Genomic DNA, 19,556 nt, shown 5'->3' with positions numbered 1-19,556 from the left:
AGAGAGGGGTTTTATTTATTTATTTGAGTGAGCGAGTGAGTGAGCAGCTGGTGGGGAAGAGGGAGAGGGAGAAGCAGACTCCCCATGGGGCAGGGAGCAGGATGTGGGACTCGATCCCAGGACCCTGGGATCATGACCTTAGCCAAAGGCAGGCACTTAACCAACTGAGCCACCCAGGTGAACCCCTTGAATCAGTGATGTTTAGTAACTCTCCTGAGTGGTGCAGCCATTGCTATAATTCAGTTTCAACCGTTTTTGTTTCCCCATTCCTCATGCCCATTTTTAGTTAACCCCCCATTTTCACCCCTGTTACCCCGGCAATCACTAACCTGCTTTTGTCTCCATAGATTTCCCTCTTTTGGACATTTTATATAAAGAGAATCCTACGGTATCTGACCTTTTGTGACTGGCGTCTTTCACTTTGAGCAGTGTTCACAAGGTTCATCCATGCTGTAGCGTGATCCGCACCCCTTCCTTTTAATTGGCCGCTAATATTCCATTGTATGGATTTGCCACAATTTGTTCATTCCTGCATAGGTCATAGGTCTGCGTTTCGGTGGTTTCCAGCTCAAGGGTTATTAATGAATAGTGGCGCTGTGAACATTCGAGTATGGACTCACAACCGTCATCCCTGTAGATGAGCACCGTCCTGGGCTACGTTTCATGCCTTTTTCCTGCCTTCCTAGGCACCCTGCAAGGTGCAGCTCTGTCTTCCTGGGATCTGTGCAACGTAGGACTCTGCACGCGCCCAGAAGTAGGAGGACACATGACCATGGTCAGGGTGAGTAGGGCTTCCTTTCTCACTTTCCAGATTCCATCTCCTTACTCAGGTCGTCACACATTTTTCTGGGGATGACTCGAGCAGAGCAAAAGGCCTTTGAGGACCTATTTTCCATCAGGGTCTTACTTTGTGCCTTTTGAATTTACTTCGTATGTATTTTTGGGTTTTGCTGTATTCTTATTTTATGGAGTGAATAAATGACTAGAAATGAACAGTTCCCCCACTTCATTACTTCCCAACTAACAGATGAGCTGTTTTCATTTTCTCCTACTTTTATGCTTGTGGGCGTTCATAACTGAATTTGTATTCATAACATACACCTAATTTTAAGTACTGATTTTTTTTTTCCCCTTTCATGTTATGTCATGCTCATTTTTTATGGTTGTGTCCCATTCCCATTGAATCGATGTACCTTTCTATCTTGAGCTCCTTCCCACTCAGAGACATGTCCATGGTTTAGGAATTTTACTATCTTAAGCAACACTGCAGTCTCTTTTTGCATAAAACCTTGTCCCCTCAGGTCAACTCTGAAAATACTCAGCCCCCTTTTTGTCCTCACATTTGACATGTGCCACGTAGGCTATATTTTAGGTGGAATATCCCGCTGCAGCCAGAGCAGAGCAGGCTGGAAGTGCCGCTTCACACAAATACCGCAGGAGGTTTGCACACAGGGAGAGCTGGACTCCGCCTTCCCCGTGCCTCAGTCTTAGTATCGGCCGGTGACTTGCACTCTGTGCTTGGCCCCTCAGAGTAGCCAAGGAAGGAGGTGTCAGTCTTACCTTCTTCTTAAGCATGTGAATATGAGAGCCCCACTCAGATTCACACAACAAGCCTAGGGCAGGAATGTGAGGTGTCCTGCTCAAGTGAAAGAGATAGACAGGAAGACAGAGAGAGTTCATTTCGGGCCCTCGGCCCTGTGGCATGTCTAGAGGGCTCTTCTTTTTTTTTTTTTTTAATTTTATTTATTTATTTGACAGATAGAGATCACAAGTAGAGAGAGAGGAGGAAGCAGGTTCCCTGCTGAGCAGAGAGACCAATGTGGGGCTTGATCCCAGGACCCTGAGATCATGACTGGAGCTGAAGGCAGAGGCTTTAACCCACTGAGCCATCCAGGCACCCCAACACTCCTCCTTTTTCCTCCTTTTTTTTTTTTTTTTTTTTTAAGATTTTATTTATTTGTTGGAGAGGGAGCAAGGGCACAAGCAGCGGATGCAGCAGGAAGAGGGAGAAGCTGGCTCCCCGCTGAGTGAGGAGCCCAGTGTGGGACTGGATACTTGGACCCTGGGATCATGACCTGAGCTGAAGGCAGATGCTTAACCGACTGAGCCACCTAGGCATCCCTGGATCACTCTTCTGAGAGAGCATCTCTACCAGTGTTGCTGCTCCCTGACCCCTGTCTCAGGGTATCTCTCTTCCTGTGGTCGCTTTCCTTCACTGACCTGCTCAAAGCTACAGACACAAAGACAGCAGTTAGCATAGGCGCTATATAAAAACCTTTAAATTCCTCTCTGGCAAAAGACACCATATATGCAATTACCAGGAACAATAACCTGGGGCAAAAATATTTACCACAGTGATGCCAAAAAGGAGACTGGCAACTTACGCATATGGTTAAGGGAAAAAACCCAGTGGCATGCAAAGAAGGACATGCACAGCCATGTTAAAAATGAGAAATACGAATAAACATCTGAAAAGTGTAGGTTTGTGGTTTTTTTCCTTTAAGATTTTTTATTTGAGAGATAGCAAGTATGGGGGTGGGAAGGGAGGAAAAGGGAGAAGCAGACTCCCTGCTGAGCAGGGAGCCCAATGCGGGACTTGATCCCGTAATTCTGAGATCATGACCTGAGCCCAAGGCAGCCGCTTAACCGATTGAGCCACCCAGGCTCCCCTGACAAGGTAGTTCTATTAATTTACAGTCACATAAGTGAGAATACTCATACAGATTGTTCTTCCAAATCAGATTGCCAAAACCATAGAAGGTTATATAACCTGCTCTTGACCATCGCTTGGAGAACCCGGGTTGTTGTATTCTCTTGAAAGATTAGGGAAGTAGGAAAAAGATTGGGAAGAAAATCTACCATCATATGATCATAATTTTAAATGTGCTTATTTTTGACCTTTTAATTTTCTCTTGCAATTATTTCCAAGTCAACAGATGGGGAACAAAGCTACATAATATATGTTCTTTGTGGGATGGATTATAATGAGAAAAATATGTAAAACTAAATACCATTTATGCCGAACAGGTAAGGATAGAGGATCTGTTCTCTGAGATAACGCAGCCACACACTGTGATGAAAATATTACTCATGCTGGCAACACGAAGAAATAGTACTAATAATATCAGATGTTTTTTAGGCACTTAACTCTGTGCCCTACTCTGTTCCAAAGACTATAGGTATTCCCTTGTTTAATCTTTGGAAAGAACTCTGTCATAGAAGAACCACGTATGGAGAAGTTCAGGCACACGGACAAAATTGTCCAGAGTACACACCCTTGGGAATCGCACTGAGGCCTTCGTTTCTAGAACATGGTGCCGAATGTTACATAGGGCCAACCACACCCACAGGGTTACCCAAAGCTTGTGAGTTTGACACATGTTAGAGCAAAGGGACAGGGTTCATATGTGAGAGAGGAAGAAGGTAGGTACAATCAAGTATGTTTGGGCTAAATTGCAAAATACTTCTGGGATGGTTGGCAGTGAGCACCGCAAAACAAAACATGGGTCATCCAGGATGTGTATTCAGAGCTCTTCGTGGTTACTTATAAGTAGACTGCATGAAGACACAAAAATATATGGACATTCATCAACAGATGAATAGATAAAAGAAGATGTGGTATATATATACAATGGAATACTATGCAGCCATCAAAAGAAATGAAATCTTGCCATTTGCAACAATGTGGATGGAACTAAAGGGTATTATACTGAGTGAAATAAGTCAATCAGAGAAAGACAGTTATATGATCTTTCTGATGAGGAATTTGAGAGGCAGGGTGGGGGCTTTGGGGGTAGGGAAGAAAAAAATGAAACAAGATAGGATTGGGAAGGAGACAAACCATGAGAGACTCAATCTCACAAAACAAAATGAGGGTTGCTGGGTTGGGGTGGTTGGCTTAGAAGCCTATGATGGACTCGAGTCCCTTAAATTCTGAAACCGCTTTCCACCATCCTCGCCTCCTCTGCGCGGCTCCACTCCCAGTGGCCACCAGATACAAGATTGAGGTTGCATGTGTTTGGTGTTGTAGGAGACGGTGACATTCAAGGATGTGGCAGTGGTCTTCTCAGAGGAGGAGCTGGCGCTGCTGGACCCTGCCCAGAGGAAGCTGTATGGGGACGTGATGCTGGAGAACTTCAGAAACCTGATTTCTGTGGGTGAGCACAGGCCCTCTATGGGTATGTGGCAGGTGTCTGGAAATACGTGTTGACTTGGTGAGTGTGTCAATGGATGGGAGACCGGTATGCCTCCGTGGGTCAGGAAGATAGCTGTACGTCATGTGCAAACCAGAGTGAATGAAGGATGTTGCAGAATACTTTTTGTCTTCTACTGAATGCCTGTCTAGTTACTTTCTATTTCACTCACTTTCTTGGGGTGCCCTTGGCATGAGTGTATGTTTGGGTCTGTGTACTTGACCCGTGTCCCAGAGAAACTTAACAAGCATTGTGGTTGTGACCATACTGAGTAAACACCCTTTGCCTACAACTTCCCTGAAATCTTCCACTGGGGGGCATTTTCCTTTCTGGGAAGAATACTTGTGGGATGAGAATTCTGATTCTGATTCTCAGATCCCCCCACAGAAGGAGGAAGACCTGTTTGCTATAGTGTCAGACACTGTCAGCCAGATTGTAAGCTGTCTTCCTCTTGAAGATTTGCCATCTCTGCCCATTTGCCTCCTTTGGAGCCCGCACCCATGTTAACTATCCCCTGGTTTCCCCTTCCCTGTCCTCGAGGGGGAACTTTTAAGGTGAGAGTAGCAGGAGACACATATGTAAATACTGCCTGTACATCTGGCTCACAATACATTATGCCTTTTATTTTCTAAAGTGTATCCATTAAACAGATGTTGAAGAGTATAGATGTTATAGTTTTTCCTTGATTTTTTATGAAGATAGGGTGTTTTTCAACTGGTGAACATTCTAACCTAGAGAGAATCAGGAAACTTGCTATCACATCCTGAGAGATACTCCCTGTTCCCCTCACACAGCTACTGCTTTTTTTTTTTTTCAAGATTTATTTATTTGAGAGAGCATGTGTGTGAGCGGTAGGAGGGGCAGAGGGAGAGAGAGAGAGAGAATCCCCAAGCAGACACCCTGCCAAACTTGGAACCTGATGTGGGGCTCAATCTCACAACCCTATGATCATGACCTGAACCGAAATAAACTGAAACTGCTTGACTGCCTGAGCCACCCAGAAGCCCCAAACGTCTACTCTTTTTTTTTTTTTAAAGATTTTATTTATTTATTTGACAGACAGAGATCACAAGTAGGCAGAGAGGCAGGCAGAGAGAGAGAGAGAGGGAAGCAGGCTTCCTGCGGAGCAGAGAGCCCGATGCAGGGCTCGATCCCAGGACCCTGAGATCATGACCCGAGCCGAAGGCAGCAGCCCAAACCACTGAGCCACCCAGGCGCCCCACGTCTACTCTTTTTAAGGGGCGGTTTGTTAAATAAAACCATGAACTGCACTGTCTACCAGAAAAGTACATACTCACCTAAGTATTATTTTCCCAAGATTCTGTTCTTGAAACTTACCTTTCCATTTGAACAATTCGTGTAATTAAAAACTGGGTTGGGATGCCTGGGTGGCTCCATTGTTAAGCATCTGACTTTGGCTCAGGTCATGATCCTAGGGTCCTGGGATCGAGCCCCACATCCGGCTCCCTGTTTGGCAAAGGCCTGCTTCTCCCTCTCCCACTCCCCGGCTTGTGTTTCCTCTCTCATTGTCTCTCTCTGTCAAATAAGTAAATACAATCTTTAAGAAAAAAAAAAAACAACTGGGTAAACTTCTAGAACCAAAGTTTTCAAGTTTTTTTTGAACATGAGCCATAGTGAGAAATGGATCTTTCATTGTAATCAGAACAAACATTTCACATGTCAGTTCATACCTGTGACTTTCATAGGCATTTTATGTAATGACCCCCTGTCTTATTGGCTGTGATGCTTTGATGGTTTCTGTCCTGGCTCTTTTTTCTGAAAGCTTTTTATAAGCTTCTAAATCTTTCCAGCTCACTGGCATATTGGAGTTTTTTAATTTGTTTGTTTTGTTAATGATTTTATTTGTTTGCCAGAGAGAGAGAGAGCATGTATAAGCAGGGGGAGCAGCAGGCAGAGGGAGAATCAGGCTCCTTGCTGAGCAAGGAGCCCGACCGTGACCTGAGCCCAAGGCAGCTGCTCAACGGACTGAGCCACCCAGGCATCCTGGAGTTTTTTAATTTGAAAAATTATTGTGATGGGCTATTTTATCCACACATTCACATATGCACTGTTTTTCTACATTCTTTCATCAGACAGACACTCCTAAAGCTTCAGAAGGAACCAGCAATAGACCCTCCTTCCTTTTCACCCCAGGAATTTTTCTACCTTTCTTTTCCCATCTTTTTCTCTCTCTCTTTTTTTTTTTACATGAGAGAGTGAGCACAGAGAGAAAGAAGCAGACTCCTACTGAGCAGAGAGCCAATATGGGGCCAGTCCTGGGACACTGAGATCATGACCTGAGCTGAAGGCAGATACCCTACTGACTGAGTCACCCAGGCACCCCCATCTTTGATTTTCTTATTAGCATCCTGCTTCATGTACCTCTGGCTCTTGATGTCCCCTGTCCAGCTTTTCAGCTTCTCAGCAAGACCACAGTGTTCTGTCCCTTTTCTTTTCAAATAACTTACTTGGAAAAGATGTTTTCCTTCTAGGACTTGGCTTAAACTCTCACCAGAATGGTCAAACTGGGATTCATTTAGTCATTCAACATGGATTTGTTGACTACGCACCATGTTCCGGGCATGATTTTGGACATTGGTTATAAAGTAGGAAAGTGTAAAATGTGTTCAGCCTACAAGGTGTAACATGCTTCCCCCCTTGATGCTGCATGATGGTGGGAAAGACGTGGTGAATAGCAGATGACTTAGCGTGTCACATGGTACAAGGTGCCACGAGGAACAGAAACAGCTAGGGATGGGAGTCCCCGGAGGTGAACTGGGTTAGGACAGAATCAATTATTTTACAGTGGGTGATAAAGGTCCTCGTTGCTGGGCTCACTTTGAGCAGAGACCTAGAAATCATGAGGAATGATCCACATGTATATCTGGGAAGAGTTCCTGGCAGGATTGAACTCCCCACTCCAGTACTGGCTTTCAGAGTTCATGCTGTGATCGTATCTTTTCCTTCTCCCAGGCTCAATTTCTTTTGTTTTCACATTTTCCCTAGAGATCTGAGTTTCTGTCAGGTTTTAGAGCCAGGTATGTTTTCTGTACAGCTTTATTTCCCTTTTATCCTCATGAAGGAAACTTGCCTATAGAAAACTAAGTTCTGCTCTCTGCTTTATGCTGTGTTTTAGTCCATGTGCTTTAGGTATTTGCTCCCAAACCCGCAAGTCATTCTAGACATTTGATACCTCGACACTGAAGTAACTTTCCAATAAAGTGATCTGAGGCTTGTATAGTTATATAGAAGCTGTTTACCACATGCCTACTATATTGAAAGAGGAGGCAGCTTTTAATTGACTATTCATACAGGTAGGGGAGTGAATTCCTCTCTCTCTTTTTTTTTAAGATTATTTATTTATTTATTTGACAGGGGCTGGGGCACAAATAGGCAGAGAGGCAGGCAGAGAGAGACGGGGAAGCAGCCTCCCCACTGAGCAGAGAGCCTTGATCCCAGGACCCTGAGATCATGACCTGAGCTGAAGACAGATGCTTAGCTAACTGAGCCACTCAGGTGGTCTGAATTTCTCTTTTGTAAACATTTTATTCAGTAGTGCTTTCAAAGACTATTTGTTTAGGTTCATAGCAAAGACTATTTTTTTAGGTTCATAGCAAAATTGAGAGGAAGGGACAGAGATCTCCCATATAATTCCTGTCCCCATGCACCCACAGCATCTTACATCCACATCCCCTGCCAGATAACATTGATGACTCTATATTGACACGTTGGTATGGATGAGTCTGTACTTTATATTAGGGTACTCTTGGTGTTGTACATTTTATGGATGTGGACAAGTGGATAAAGCCAGGTATCCACCCTTATCACACAGAGTAGTCACACTGCCCTGAGATCCTGTTCTCTACCTCCTCATCCCTCCCCTCTGACCCTGAGCAACTGCTGATCTTTTTACTCTGTCCCTACTTTTGCCTTCTCAAGAATGTTGTAATTAGGAATTATACTTTGCAGTTTGGATTCTTTCACTGAGTAATACACATTTACATTTTCTCCATATCTTTTCTTGGTTTAATGGATCATTTCTTTTTAGCACCAAATAATATCCCATTGTATGGGTGTACCACAGCTAATATTTATCTGTTCACCTACTGGAGGACATCTTGCTTCCTTCCAAGTTTTGTCCTTATAAATAAACCTCCTATAAAAATCTGTGTATAGTTTTCTGTATGGGCTTAAAATTTCAGTTCCTTTTGGTTAATTCCAAATTGTGCAATAGCAGGAGAGTATGGTAAGAGTATGTTTAGTTTTGTAAGAAACCACCAAACTCAGGGTACTTTGTGTGGCTCAGTTGGTTAAGTGTCTGCCTTTGGCTCAGGTCATGATTGTGGAGTCCTGGGATTGAGCCCAGCGTTGGGCCCCCTGCTCAGCAGGGAGTCTGCTTCTCCCTCTGCCCCTCCCCCTGCTCGTGTTTACTCTCTCTTTCTCTGTCTTTCAGATAAATAAAAATCTAAAAAAAAGAAAGAAACAACCAAACTCTTCCAAAGTGGCTCTATACCATTTTGCATTCCTACCAGTAAAGAATGAGAATTCCTGTTGCTCCACATCTTGGTGGCATTTGATAGTGTTGGTATTCTGGATTTTGGCCATTCTAGTATGTGTGTAGGGTATCTCGGTGTTTGGATTTGCATTTCTCTGATTACATAAGATGTGGAGCATCTGTATTTTTATTGGCCCAGTAGATCAATACTTATTGATTTATTGGCACAACAATCAATATTTTTATTGGCTCATCTGTATATTTTCTTCAGTAAGGTGTATATTAAGGTCTTTGGTTCATTTTTTAACCACATTCTTTTTTTCCTTATTATTGAGTTCTTAAGCTGATTGAAAAGGTTAGTGAAAAAACAATCTCCAGTGTTCAGATAACTTTTGTATAAATATAGAGACTTGGGGGGCGCCTGGGTGGCTCAGTGGATTAAGCCGCTGCCTTCGGCTCAGGTCATGATCTCAGAGTCCTGGGATCGAGCCCCGCATCGGGCTCTCTGCTCAGCAGGGAGCCTGCTTCCCCCTCTGTCTCTGCCTGCCTCTCTGCCTACTTGTGATCTCTCTCTGTCAAATAAAATAAATAAAATCTTTAAAAAAAAAAAAAAATATATAGAGACTTGGGAATACCAATGGGATAAACCTTTTAGAAAATACATCTCTGAACTTAAATTATTAGAAGTGGTCAGAACTGTATAATAGTAGCCTACTCATTTAATGTCTGTTAAAACAGAAAGATTAGGTAAATGTGCAGAATTTCCAGGAATACTTTGCATATATAAATATAAGTATTTCAAGGTATTTGATATTAGGATATATAACATGAACCCCCAATTTGATGGTTACTGCTTTTCCGAAGTTCTAGTTGATTCATATTTTATTATATAATGTTTCTGTTTCCATTATTTATTAACTACATAATTTACTATTCAAGATTGTACACTGACTTTCAGATTCAGTGGAAATGGCCGTAGGTTCACAGTTTGAATCATATTTACAATTTTTGAATTAAGTCTTTGACATCTAACTTATACCTCTCTTAGGAGACTTGGTGTGTGGGCACCTGGATGGCTCAGTCATTAAGTGTCTCCCTTTGGTTCAGGTCATGATCCCAGGGCCCTGGGATTGAGCCCCACATTGGGCCCCCTGCCTGGTGCTCCCTCTCCTTCTGCCCCTCCTCCCTGCTTGTTCTCTCTCTCTCTCTCATAAATAAATAAAAATTAAAAAAAAAAAAAAAAGGAGACTTGGTGTGTACTTGCATAGTGGATAGAAGCCCACTGGACCCCCTCTTGGATTTCATATACATGTAAACCAGAGAATAAGATACACAGTGGAAAAGACCAACTGAATATTCTCTGGATTCATTAAAGTTTTATGCTTTCACCTAAATGTGAAATCTTGAAAACACTGAACAGAGTCTTCAGTTGTCCACATCTTTGCATTCTGTCTCTACAGGAGGAAAGATCCAAAGTAAGATGAAGACTGTTTTAGAAACAGAACCATCTGAAGAGCTTTCCTGCTGGCAGATCTGGCAACAGATTGCAAGTGACTTAACCAGGTGTCAGGGCTCCATGATAAAGAGTTCCCAGATCCCCAAACAAGGTGATTCACCCCGACAGGTTGGGGCAGGACAGTCTGTAACTCACACAGGCCAGAAACCTGATCAGTCTAGTGAACTTAAGAAATATTTCAGTGATGTCTCCAGCCTTGATCTTCATCAACAAACACACTCAGGAGTGAAGTCTCATATATGTCGTGAGTGTGGAAAAAGCTTCTGTTATAGTTCAGCACTTCATATTCACCAGAGAGTTCATCTGGGAGAGAAACGCTACAAGTGTGATGAGTGTGGTAAGGAATTTAGCCAGAGCTCATGTCTGCAAACTCATCAGAAAGTTCACACTGTGGAGAAGCCGTTCAAATGTGAGAAGTGTGGGAATGGCTTCTGTCGTAGATCAGCACTTAATGTTCATTATAAATTGCACATGGAAGAGAAACCTTATAACTGTGACCAATGTGGAAGGGCCTTCATTCATGCTTCACATCTTCAGGAACATCAGAGAATCCACACTGGGGAGAAACCCTTCAAATGTGATAAATGTGGTAAGAATTTCCGACGTAGATCATCACTTAATAGTCATTGTATGGTCCACACAGGAGAAAAACTGTTCAAATGTGAGGAGTGTGGGAAGTGTTTCTTTTGTAGCTCAAATCTTCATATCCACCAGAAGGGCCACACACGAGAGAAACCTTATAAGTGTGAGGAGTGTGGGAAAGGCTTCATTCAGCCTTCGCATTTTCGGGCCCATCAGAGAATCCATACTGGAGAGAAACCATATGTATGCAAAGTGTGTGGTAAAGGCTTTACTATGAGTTCAAATCTTCAGGCACATCAGAGAGTCCACACAGGAGAGAAACCATACAAATGTGATGAGTGTGGGAAGAACTTCGGTACAAAAACCCGTTATCAAGTTCATCTGGTAGTCCACACGGGAGAGAGACCCTATAAATGCGAGGTATGTGGGAAGGACTTCAGTCAGAGAGCATACCTTCAATCCCATCTAAAGACCCACAGTGTAGAGAAACCTTACAAGTGTGAAGAGTGCGGACAGGGCTTCAATCAGAGTTCCCGACTTCAGATTCACCAGCTGATCCATACTGGCGAGAAACCACACAAATGTGACGAGTGTGGGAAGGGATTCAATCGTAGAGCAGATCTCAAAATTCATTGCAGAATCCACACAGGAGAGAAACCATTTAGTTGTGAAGAGTGTGGGAAAGTATTCAGGCAGGCTGCAAATCTTCTGGCCCATCAGAGAATCCACAGTGGAGAGAAACCATTCAAATGTGAAGAGTGTGGGAAGAGTTTCGGTCGCAGTTCACACCTCCAAGCCCATCAGAAAGTCCACACTGGGGAAAAGCCGTACAAATGTGAGGAATGTGGGAAGGGCTTTAAGTGGAGCTTGAATCTTGACATGCATCAGAGGGTCCACACGGGAGAGAAACCGTACAAGTGTGGGGAGTGTGGTAAGCACTTCAGTCAGGCCTCAAGTCTGAAGGTTCATCAGAGTGTTCACAGTGAAGAGAAACCATACAAATGTGATGTGTGTGGCAAGGTCTTCCGCCACTCTTCACAGCTGCAATCTCATCAGCGGGTTCACACGGGGGAGACACCTTACAAATGTGAGTTGTGTGGTCAGAGCTTCCGTTGGCGATCAAAACTTTCACATCATCGCAAAACTCATGGTGGTAGTACATTTTATGAAAGTAAGAAGAGTAGTAAGAACATCAAAGAATCATCAGAAAGATGTTCAAAATGATGCTTTGCAAAACCCTGAATTCCTGTCATCATTGAGTCTCATAAGAGAGAAAACACTTGTGTTAGTTTAGTTGGTATTTAAGCAATAATTGAACATATCTCAGTTTTCACAGGATAACACAGTGGAGAAACCCTGTAAGTGGTGTGGTGAGTCTTAGTTCAGAATCACTTAGGGGGTAGTAGTACTTAGGAAAAGAGTTTGGTCTGACCTTTAACACAAGTATAATGATGGGTATACCAGAACTGATACCCACTAGAATGTAAGCTCCACGAGGGCAGGGACTTTGCTGCTAAGTCTACACAGCCCTCAAAGCTAGAGGCATCGTCATTCTGTACTTCAAGTTATATTACAAAAGCTAGAGGCATCATCATTCTGGACTTCAAGTTATATTACAAAACTTCAAGAAATAAAACTGTATGGTACTGGCACAAAAATAGACACATTGGTCAATAAAACTATAGAAAACCCAGAAATGACCCCATAATTATATGGTCAGTTAATCTACGACAAAGCTGGAAAGAATATGCTATGGGAAAAAGATATTTTTTTCAACAAATGGTGTTGGGAAAACTGGACAGCCACATGCAAAAGAATGAAATTGGACTACTTTCTTAACACCATACACAAAAATAAATTCAAAATGGATGAAAGACCTAAGTGTGAGACCTGAAACCGTAAAAGTCCTTGAAGAAAGCACAGGCAGTAATTTCTCTGACATCAGCTGTAGCTATTTTTTTCTAGATAGGTCTCCTGAGGCAAGAGAAACAAAAGCAAAAATATATTATTGGGACTACATCAAAATAAAATCTGTATAGCAAAGGAGACTATCAAAACTAAAAGGCAACTTACTGAATGGGAGAAGATACTTGCCAGTGACATATTTGATAAGGAGTTAATGTCCAAAATATATAAAGAATTTATTAAATTCAACAAAGAATGAATAATGCAGTTAAAAATAGGCACAAGACATGAGTAGACGTTTCTTCCAGAGGAAATCCAGATGGCCAACAAACACATTGAAAAGATGCTCAGTGTCACTTATTGTCAGGAAAATACAAATCAAAACTACAATGAGATAGCACCTCATGACTGTCAGAATGGCTAAACTCAAGAAACAACTGGTTTTGGCGAGGATGTGGAGAAAGGGGGAACCCTCCTGCACTATTGATGGGAACGCAAACTGGTGCAGCCACTGTGGAAAACAGTATGGAGGTTCCTCAGAAAGTTAAAAGTAGAACTACCCTATGATCTAGCGAGTGTACTACTAGGTATTTACCCACATAATACAAAAATACTAATACAAAGGGATACACACACCCTAGTGTTTATAACAGCATTACTTACAATAGCCAAACTATGGAAAGAGCCCAAGTCACCGCCAACTGATGAATGGATAAAGAAGATGTGTATATATACAATGAATAGTATTCAAGCATAAAAAAAGAATAAAATCTTACCATTTGCAACAACATAGGTAGAACTAGAGATTGTTATGCTGAGTGAAATAAGTTGACAAATACTGTATGATTTCACTGTATGATTTAAGAAACAAAGCAAATGGGGTGCCTGGGTGACTCAGTTAAGCATCTGCCTTTGGCTTAGGTCATGAACCCAGGGTCCTGGGATCGAGCCCCACATCAGGCTCCCTGCTCAGCAGGAGAGTCTGCTTTTCCCTCTGCCCCTGCTTGTATGCTCTCTCTCAAATAAATAAATAAAATCTTAAAAAACAAACAAAACAAATGAGCAAAGGGAGAAAAAGAGAGGCAAACCAAGAAACAAACTCTTTATATAGAGAACAAGCTGTTACCAGAGGGGAGGTGGTTTGGGAGATGGGGATTAAGGAGAGCACTTAAACGATGAGCACTGGGTGATATATGGGATTGCTGAATCACCATATTGTACACCTGAAACTAACACACTGTATGTGAACTAACTGGAATTTAAATAAAAGTTTTAAAAGATCTACACAGCCTTAACATTGACTAGCACTTGTAGGTGTGCTCACTGCTTGTATGTTAAACAAACATAGGAAGATTGATCCAGAGGAGGAAACCTGCAAAGTAAAATTAATTCAGGAAAATGAACATTTGTGGAAGTGTAGAAAACCACCTGATCTTAAATCCACAATATTAATGTAATTACTACAGTTGGTTCTTCTCTTCCCACAGCCTCTGTTCTCAAGTTGGATTCTTATCTGGGCCCTTGTCTGGTTTTCCAAGGATTGTATACAGTGTATATTGAACTATCTTTTGTAATTTTTCTGACAGTACAAACTGGAAAAATGTTTTATATTAGCTAGGATTTAACTGCATTTCACACACCTAATCTTTTTTATCTATCAATGTTAAGGCAGGAATTTATTGTAACACTTTGAAAGTGTCACCAGTAGTTACCAATAACAATTTTTTAAAAAGATTTTATTTATTTATTTGACAGACAGGGGATGCAAGCAGGGAGAGGGAGAGGGAGAAGCAGGCTTCCTGGTCAAGCGGGGAGGCTGATGTGGGGCTCAATCCCAGGATACTGGGACCATGACCTGAGCCAAAGGAGACACACAATTACTGAGCCACCCAGGCGCCCCAACAATTTTCTTAATCAGCCTTGAATTGGTGATTTCTAACTGCATTTCCATCCCAACTCAAAATGTTTGTCTTCTAATTACTGTAGTATTTATCAAAACTTCTCACATAGGGTCTGTATTTTATTCCCCACACCCATGAAAAGAATGCCCCCCAAATTTGTGGGAATTTGATAATTTTATCAAATGTATTTTTTGAGGCAAGATTGATAGTTATATGCTTTTCCCTATTGGAAGCTCTGAAGCATTTTTCTGGGAAAGGAGTATATGTCAATATAGATAATATGTCTCTTTGATTTGGAAATCTTATATTTGGAAATTAAGATTATGAGATTAAAATACCAAAAAGATGAGCACCATATTGATGATTTCACTGAGTTTTTATAAATGGGAGTAAGTACACATATGTAGGAATTTGAGTTTTGGTGTATTCCTATGTTAACGTGAAGCCATTAAGATTATGGCAGATAACTAATGATAGAAATACATGTTAGGCTTTGAAAAATCATAGATTGTAGCTTTCATAGCATAATCAAACATAAATACTTGTGAGTCTGTCTCTGTGTGCATGCGTGTGTATATGTGTACATGTATAAGACAATGTATAAAGGGATGCTGTTCCATGGTGGTTTTCCTTGGCAAGGAGCATTTATTTTGTGGTCTTTTCCCATTTTTTAAAAATACCTCTCTCCTCCATCCTTGTTATCTTTCCATTTATGTTTCAGTTTTTCATTGAATATGGAATATTATCAAAGCAGTAAATTACTGTAATAGAATTTAGGAATGTACCAGGTAATTATCCCTTTAAATTAAGCCATTGTAAGGGTTCTATATTATCATATGGCGTACATAAGATCAAAATTAAAGAATGGGCTCTGGAAGCCAATTTTCAAAGCCAAGAGCTTCTCTGACTGTTTTACATAGACAAATAACTTCATGAGTTTTAGCAGTTGTATCTTTGTAATAAGTGCATGCTCCGCTTGAAGTATAAATTCCTAACAGGGAGTGGGAAGATCCTGGAGCTAAAGCAAAATGAACATATGTTGTGGGGGCATTAACAACAACAACAAAAGAGTCCTTTTCGAAAAAGGTGTGCATGAAGAAAGAACATAAAATAATAGACGTTGACCCTCTGGATGTGGAACCAATAAAGATGAAGAGCAGGTTTGAATGCTATTCCATAGTCAGACACAATGGTGATTTTTCATTGTAGTGGATTAAAGGGCTTTACTCAGCAAATAATATTAAGTCAAGAGAGGTTCCCACAATTGATTTTCTGGACCACACATTCATAGGATGCTAGGTATTTACTAAGGTCTGTGTTGTCTCAATTTGTGTGATATGTTGGGGGTTCCTACGGCTACTTCCATGTGCTTTCATTCCCTATGAGTACTCATGAGACACTAGGAGTGCTCACAACCGATTTGTCACACTGAAAGGATACAAAGCAAAAGAGGAAAGGTAGGTAGGATGAAATCTGGAGGATGTCAGGTGTGAGTTTCCAAGAGTTCTCTCCTTATGGAATCACAATGTACTAGGTTTCTTGAGCACTAAATTGTGATAACATGTAACTGTCACCAGAGATGCACCAGAGATTCAGGGCCCTAGATTTTTTTTATTGGGGGGCTGGTCACTTAGGCATTCTCTGCCCAGCATGTACCAAAATTAGAGACTCTCAGCAGGAAAATAGATATTCAGCATAAACCACATTGCACAGAGTTTAGGCACTGTGAGCTACTCTTAGTGAATATTAGGAATCCTCCAGAGCAATCCAAGTATCCAGATACTGATCAAGAATGAGCCTTGCAAGCAGGCCTCTCCAAAGATAGTGGTCTCAGCTCTGTCTTAAATTTCTCAGCATACATGATGTCAAAAACCCAGTGCCTTCATTTTGGTTTGTTTTTGGTTTTTTTGTTTGTTTGGGGGTTTTTTTGTTTGTTTGTTTTTTGTTTTTGTTTTTGTTTTGTTTTGTTTTGTTTTGTTTTGCTGTTGTAAGATACCATAATAGGTTGTCAGGGAATTTGTTACAGAAAACTCAGGAGATGAAAAAAAATTATTTGTTGTCCTCCCAACCCATAAGACTGAAGGTATGGCTTATTAGTTTAAAGTTCCTGAGGAACAGGATGGTTTCTACACAGTTGAAAATGTCTCTCCATAAAGTATTATTAATTATAAAAGAAAACAGAGAAGGTCTATAATGGCAAAATCCAGTTAATACTCTCAGCCAAGATGTTCATTTCACTGATAATAGAACAAACCAACATTTTAGGTCTCCTGATAGGATGTCGCTTCACCATTATTACTGCCAAAAAATAGACAATCAAATCTAATCATGGGGGAATATCAGATAAGACAGTTTCCTGCTTCACAATTAATTGACTCGAGGGAACATAATTGACCAAAGACTCCTGCTGCTATGTTCTAAAATCTACGACCTGATTTTACACAAATCTGATTTCAAACCAGATTTTACACAAATCTGGTGGTAGATTTACCATGATTGCTCCTGGTCAACACAATAAGAATCCTAAGATCCTTGGAGGCTGGACTCCTCTATACAGTGAATTTTTTTTAGGGACTCTGACAACTTTGGAGAACTTTACTTAGATTACAAGGCATTCTAGGATGGTCACCAAATCTTCCGTCCAAGATTTCTTCACTCAGGGTCACACTTGTACCATGATCTCATGGCTCAGGCAGCCTCTGCCCCAAGCTCCCTATCATTTTCTCACAGATGTTAGCCCTAATAAAATGTTTGTGTTTTTAAAAAGATTTTATTCGTTTATTTTTGTGAGAGAGAGAGTGCACACAAGCAAGTGAGCACAAGCTGGTGGAGGACGGGGAGCAGAGGGAGAAGCGGACTCCCCGCCAAGCAGGGAGCCTGATGCAGAACTGACCTGAGCTGAAGGCAAACGCTTACCTACAGAACCACCCAGGCCCCTGACTAATAAAATATTTGTTCATTAAGAGTCTTGCTTAAAAAAAAAAAAAAAAAAAGTCTTGCTTAGCATCTTGGTGTCCAATTCCTGGAGGACCAGGACAAACCCAGTATCTTAGAAACACCCCTCTTGGCTCATTCCAGTTACTTCCTTTACCCTGTGGTAGCCACTAACTCATAGTGGCAGAAATTCATTTAGCCTCCTTTGTACTTTAAAGATTTTATTTTTTTTATTTACTTGACAGAGAAAGATCACAAGTAGGCAGAGAGGCAGGCAGAGAGAGAGGACGGGAAGCAGGCTCCCTGCTGAGCAGAGAGCCTGATGCAGGGCTCGATCCCAGGACCCTGAGATCATGACCTGAGCCGAAGGCAGAGGCTTAACCCACTGAGCCCTCAGGTGCCCCAAGCCTGTTTTGTACTTTATGGAAATGGAGTCATACTCTATGTACAACATAGAGTATGTATTTTATATCTGGCTTCATTCACTCAACATCATATCATGATGTTCATCAACATATTGTTGGGAGCAGAGAACTGAACTTTACTTTCATTGTTGGATATTATTGGAGTGTGTAAATGTACCATGATCTAGTCATTCCATTGTTGATGGATAGAGGGTAATTTCCAATTTTTGGATATCACACTGAGTACTGACATGAACAGTCTAAAACGTGTCTTGTTTTTAATGTATAATACATTTATTTGAGGAAAATTAATATGGGTGGGATAGATATGTTTATTTTTTTGTAGGTACTTTCAAACAGTATTCCAAAGTGGTTATACCAATTTACACTCTCACTAGTGATATGCAAACATTGGCATCTTTACCCATTTGGTTTTTTCAGTGTTTTAAATTTTAGCCTTGGGGCACCTGGGTGGCTCAGTGGGTTAAAGCCTCTGCCTTCGGCTCCGGTCATGGTCCCAAGGTCCTGGGATCGAGCCCTGCATCAGGCTGTCTGCTCGGCAGGGAGCCTGCTTCCCTCCTCTCTCTCTCTCTGCCTGCCTCTCTGCCTACTTGTGATTTCTGTCTGTCAAATAAATAAAATCTTAAAAAAAATAAATTTTAGACTTTCTGATCAGAATGTGCTGGTATCTCATAATAATGTAATTTGAATTTACCTTATGATATGGAATTTAGTACCTTTTCATGATTATTGGCTACTTTGACATCCTCTTTTCTGAGTTGTTTACTTAAGTCTTTTTTTTAAAAAGATTGTTTATGTATTTATTTGACACAGAGAGAGAGAGAGATCACAAGCCGGCAGAGAGAGAGAAGGAAGCAGGCTCCCTGCTGAGCAGAGAGCCTGATGTGGGGCTCAATCCCAGGATCCTGGGATCATGACCCAAGCCGAAGGCAGATGTTTAACAACTGAGCCACCCAGGCACCCTTTAAGTCTTTTGTCCATGTTTTATGTTGGGATGCCTGTCTTATTGATTTGAAGTCTTAAATTTTACATAAGAGTCTTTTGTTCCATACATGTTTGGTAATATCTCTGACTTTTTGCCATTTCATTCTATTAGTGTATGTTTTGATTAACAGTATTTAACTTTAAAATAGTATAATTTTTCAATTTTCTTCTTTTACATTGTGTGATTTTTTTTTTGTATTAAGAAGTTCTTCTTACTTAGGGGTGCCTGGGTGGCTCAGTGGGTTAAAGCCTCTGCCTTCGGCTCGGGTCATGATCCCAGGGTCTTGGGATTGAGCCCCGCATCAGGCTCTCTGCTCAGCGGGGAGCCTGCTTCCCTTCCTCTCTCGAGAGGCAGGTAACTGCCTCTCTGCCTACTTGTGATCTCTCTCTGTCAAATAAATAAATAAAATTAAAAAAAAAAAAGAAGTTCTTCCTACTCCAAGGTAAGCAATCTGTTCTTGTTTTTTCCTACATTATCATTGTCTACTCTTCAAATTTAAATCTGCAGACTTCTGGAATTTCTACTTTAATATCCTATGAGACAATGACGAGTGTTTTTTTCCCATAGAGATACCCAGCTGACCAAGAACCATATATAGAAGTTGCAAGACCTCTTTACCC

The 19,556-nt window shown here is 41.4% G+C and overlaps 1 protein-coding gene across 6 annotated transcripts in view; it reads left to right on the top strand.

Annotated features, from left to right (window-relative positions):
• LOC131817790 (zinc finger protein 226-like) overlaps positions 1 to 19,556 on the top strand; it is a 43,302-nt gene that overhangs the window by 4,941 nt on the left and 18,805 nt on the right. For 3 of the 6 annotated variants that reach the window (XM_059151405.1, XM_059151403.1, XM_059151404.1), the window contains 2 exons: positions 687 to 781; positions 4,031 to 4,157. In XM_059151405.1, the coding sequence (XP_059007388.1) occupies positions 767 to 781; positions 4,031 to 4,157 (142 nt within the window). In that variant the 5' untranslated portion in view covers positions 687 to 766. Of the gene's footprint in view, positions 1 to 537; positions 782 to 4,030; positions 4,179 to 10,148; positions 14,948 to 19,556 lie in introns of those variants that run through there. The other 3 variants (XM_059151414.1, XM_059151413.1, XM_059151402.1) reach the window with 3 other exon arrangements.

This window comes from Mustela lutreola, chromosome 16, assembly GCF_030435805.1.
Source record: "Mustela lutreola isolate mMusLut2 chromosome 16, mMusLut2.pri, whole genome shotgun sequence".
NCBI classification, from domain to species: Eukaryota; Metazoa; Chordata; class Mammalia; order Carnivora; family Mustelidae; genus Mustela; species Mustela lutreola.
Note: the sequence above shows the minus strand (reverse complement) of the source record. Positions and strands in the feature narration are given on the sequence as shown.